Source organism: Mangifera indica, chromosome 5 (assembly GCF_011075055.1).
Source record: "Mangifera indica cultivar Alphonso chromosome 5, CATAS_Mindica_2.1, whole genome shotgun sequence".
NCBI lineage: Eukaryota > Viridiplantae > Streptophyta > Magnoliopsida > Sapindales > Anacardiaceae > Mangifera > Mangifera indica.
In genome coordinates, this window is record NC_058141.1 from 6,003,902 (window position 1) to 6,008,424 (window position 4,523).

At 30.8% G+C, this 4,523-nt stretch overlaps 1 protein-coding gene across 1 annotated transcript; it reads left to right on the top strand.

The window, feature by feature from the left end:
- Nucleotides 1-3,167: 3,167 nt before the first annotated feature.
- On the top strand, nucleotides 3,168-4,161 carry LOC123215700 (probable ascorbate-specific transmembrane electron transporter 1). Its single transcript, XM_044635903.1, has 4 exons — nucleotides 3,168-3,326; nucleotides 3,418-3,466; nucleotides 3,589-3,788; nucleotides 3,901-4,161. Exons 1-4 carry the CDS (start codon nucleotides 3,168-3,170, stop codon nucleotides 4,159-4,161), a joined length of 669 nt encoding a protein of 222 aa, XP_044491838.1.
- Nucleotides 4,162-4,523: the final 362 nt, after the last annotated feature.

Genomic DNA, 4,523 nt, shown 5'->3' on the forward strand with positions numbered 1-4,523 from the left:
ATTGAAACTTTTACATTCACTCCAATAACCCCCTCTTCGATTGAAATGTTTACACATAACCCCCATGTATGGGTTACACCAAGTGTAAATCCATAATAAAGATTTCACGCAATTTGCCTATGGGTAGGCCAAGTGTGAGAAATTACATAACCCACACTAACAACTCAAAAATTAATTAGGTGAACAACAATCAAATTCATAAATAATTCGTCTTATTCAGATATTTGATAAACAAGCGAATGTAATAATATTAATAATTTACAGAGTTGTATATTTTAATTTTCAAATCAGTTAAACAAATTCAATTTACAAAAGAATGTTGGGCTGATTTAAAAAGAAAAAAAAGAGGGAGGGGGGAGTAATGGGTAAAAATTCAATTTATATGGGTATGAAAGTTTGACTTGTATTTTATTTTGATAGTCAGTAGGTTGACTTTTACACGATATACTTTATGTTAGGCATATTTGAATTCTAATATGTTTATCAAGTCACGCTAATTTATCCGACTAACTCTTTGAATAATTCATATTTCACTGAGTAATTAACAATTTCCCACCAAAGGTTTGATACAAAAACATTTTTTCGCCTATAACTAGTATTATTAACATTTTTTTCATCCAAATTATAACTCTGTTAATAAAAAATGTATTATAAAATATGTAACTACAATAACACCCTTTTAAGTTGACTTCTTGTTATTGTATATTTTTTTTCATATAAAATTATTTAAATACTAATTATTTATATTTAAATTACCTAATTTATTTTTATTTATTATGTATTTTGATTAGTTAATTAAAATAACAGATTCGTAAAATTGATATACTAATACGACAACTGAAAATAGCAATTTTGGTAGAATTTAAAAAAAAAAACAAATCAACCCCTTTTTCAACAATGATTTTGATAAAAATATGCAGCCTATGGGTGAGTGTTTATGGAATGAAATGTGAGTGGCAAGAAAAACTCAATAGGACAATAAAACAAACAACTTCAATACAAGGAATGAAAAACTTCTCATGGGTTTATTATCAAAAACCCAAAGTGCACAGAATCAAGACAACTCAATCAACTTCTCCAGTAACAATCAAACCACAAGAAACGGTAATCAAACTCTAAAAACCACAAATATACTAATCAACTTAACTTTGTTCTAATTTCAATTAAAAAAAAAAACTCAATTCAAACCCGACAAATACCAATCAACAAATACAAACCAGACTTCACAAGAGCGGTGAATGGAAGGTGATGGGGGTGACAAACAAGGACACTGGTGAGAAAGATGATGACCTAGAGATGACGAAGTGGTGGAAGGATTAATAGTGTTGAATCCAAAGGTGGTCAACTACATCAAAATAATGATATTGAACAAGTGAGAGATCAACAAAAGAAAGATGAAATGGTTGAAAAATATGAGTTTAAGGTCACCAATAGTAGACAAAATAGTAGCCATTGAGAATGGCGGCCAAATTCCAACAAGTATGACAGTAGATGAATCTCATTTTCTACAACGGTTGAGATAAATGAGAATTTGAGAAAGATTTGGGAAGATGTGTCCAAAAGTTTGCAGGGTCAATAAATTTTTATAACACAAAATTACATTTTTATCCTTTTATTCAAACTTTTCTATTAACAGAGTTATAATTTGGGTGGGAAAATGTAATTAATGCTAACCGTGGATAGAAAAGTGTTTGGGCACCAAACCTTTGGTGGAAAAATGATATTTGTTGATTTTCCATCGAATATATAATCGAACTCTCAGACTTTGGTCATTGTCTTCTTTTGATGTTTGCATTTATAGATGGAATTGTCAAATTGTACTTTTTAGTTCTCATTGTATAGGCTGGTTTTGTAGAAACCTTGTGAGCACTACTAATAATCAATTAATTCAACCACAATTTCATACATACATGTAAAAGAAAATAAAATAGGCAATAAAGTAAAGAGAGAGATCATTTTTTATATGGTTCAACCTCAATCATAATTTACATGTATGGGACAAAGTTTAACAAATTTAAATCCATTATAACACCAAAAAAATGTTTGAGTACAATAAAATATGAACTTAATACAACAACACTCGAGCTGGCTTGGTCACCTGAAACTTAAACTCTAGTAACAAAAGTTATACAAATCTAAATAAGGCATGAATATTCCACTCATTTTTTGCAAGCTTCCTGCTTAGACATAGAAGTTCAAGATCCTTTTGAACCTTTATATATTGAAATCCCTTCTACCTTAGTTGACCCCAGAACTCTTTGATCTGTAAAGCTACGTACCTGCCAGAAGAATCTAAGAAGAAAATTAGCAACAAAGCAAAACAAGGCTGCTATGTAAAACACACAGGTGCTAAAGATAAAACCAGAAGAAATTTCATGAATAAAAGATGGTATTCAGGTTTGCAAAATGAAGAAGAAATGGGTAGTTTATATATTAACTCAGACACATTTGAGTATTGACACTTGTAATAGCTGATTATGATCCACCTATCCTTCCTTTTTTTTGGGTTAGTATGATCCACCTATTCCATTTCTAACATAATTCACAACAGTAGAAAACATGTCAGGTGTAAATTGTAACTGATATAATGTCATGTTTTAGAGAGGTAACAAATATATCATGAAAGCGATCGAAAAATATTTTTATGTGCACATAACATTTGTTAGCATAAACCAAAAGCTTATGATCACAACTGTTCATGGTTTGTCAAAATTATCAACCAGAAACATAATATATCTACGCGTTATAACAAATATAATGATATGATTGATGGGTAACAGTAAAATAAATAATAAGGATGAGACAAAAATGTTGATCAAATCATTGTACTTTCCACCATAAAAACTTGCCGGCAGGACGGTCTTTGTGATAAGTTCCAACTTTGGTAGTATCTTTATCATAAAAATTACAAAAATCTGTCATTGTGTATTTCACATTGGCTTTGTTCTTAACAATTTACTAATCTTTAACGCGTTGAATGAATACATAATTTATGACGCTGTCTAGACGAAGCAAAGTTTATTGGTTTCTTTGTACACTTACATGAATAAATATATATTATATAGCACCACAGCACAGATTGTTTCAAGAGAATTGAATCGGTCATTCATTCATTGATTATTACTTCATTACAATTTAATTTCTTTACTTCAACACAAGGGAGTGCCATGGCGCCTAGAAGCCGTAGTTACAAAATTTCAGCTACTCCTTCTACCATTTTCGCCCATTTGTTAGTGATTGCAGTGGCAACACTTGTGCTTGTATGGCTTCTGGAAAAAAGGAACGGTTTTGCATTTAATTCTGTTAACAAATTCAAGATTTTCAACGTGAGTTCTCTTAAAATCTCTTGCATGAATTCTGTTATCTCCAATGGTTTTAGTAATATTGCTCTCTAATCTTCTATTTTCTCATTTGCAGTTGCATCCATTTTTCATGATAATCGGATATATATTAATTGGTGGAGAAGGTAACGACAAGCATACGATTTTATTGAATAACATATATATATATATATATATATATATATATATATATGTATAAAAGATATTTATAAATATTAGAGCTAACTGATTATGATTAATTTGAAAGCTATAATGGCACACAAGACAATCCCTGCCACAAGACGAGCTCAAAAGACAGTTCATTTGTTGCTGCATTTAGTAGCTCTTCTGTGTGGAATTGTGGGAATTTATGTAGTTTTCAAGTTTCACAATGAAGCAGGTCTTCCCAATATGTATTCTTTACATTCTTGGTTGGGCATGGGCACCATCTGCTTATATGGTTTACAGGTATCTCTGTATATATTTAATTGAATAAATCAATGGAAATTCTGATTGGCGATTTTCAATGGGCCAGCCACATTAATTTTCAATTAACTAAAGTTTTGTAACATTTTTACAGTGGCTGCTTGGTTTCTTCTCTTACGTGTTCCCGAGAGCAGAAACGTCAAGCAGAGCCTCGTTCTTGCCATGGCATGTTTTCTTCGGACTGGCGATTTTCATCTTAGCAATATGCGCAGCTGAGACTGGTCTGCTTGAGAAATTCCTTTTCTTGGGCCTCTTTCGCAGCCAGGAAGCTCTTATTGTCAATTTCATTGGCATATTGCTCATTCTATTTGCCATAAGTGTTGGACTCACTGTTGTCCTTCCAAGAGTTCATTAATCAAAATTTAGAAACTGGGATCTTGTTCTAATTGTTAATTTATATTTGTGATTTGTGTAATTTATCATTACAATTTGTTGTTGATGATATAGCTGTTTGAGAAATAATTGTTAGATTTTAATTTATTGTAGAAGAAAGTTGCATTTATTTTGAAGCTCAAAATCAATTTTAGCACTACAACAAATGTGCAATTTAGAGACAAAATTTTTAGGAATGATTTCAGTTTTGTTTGAAAATAATTATTTGAAGGGAAAAATTTTATATTCGTCTGCCAATGCTTAACATTCGATTTTAAGGATATTTTTAGTTTCATCTCAAAATGATAATTTTAAGGAACAATTGTAACATCATAAAATCTGATT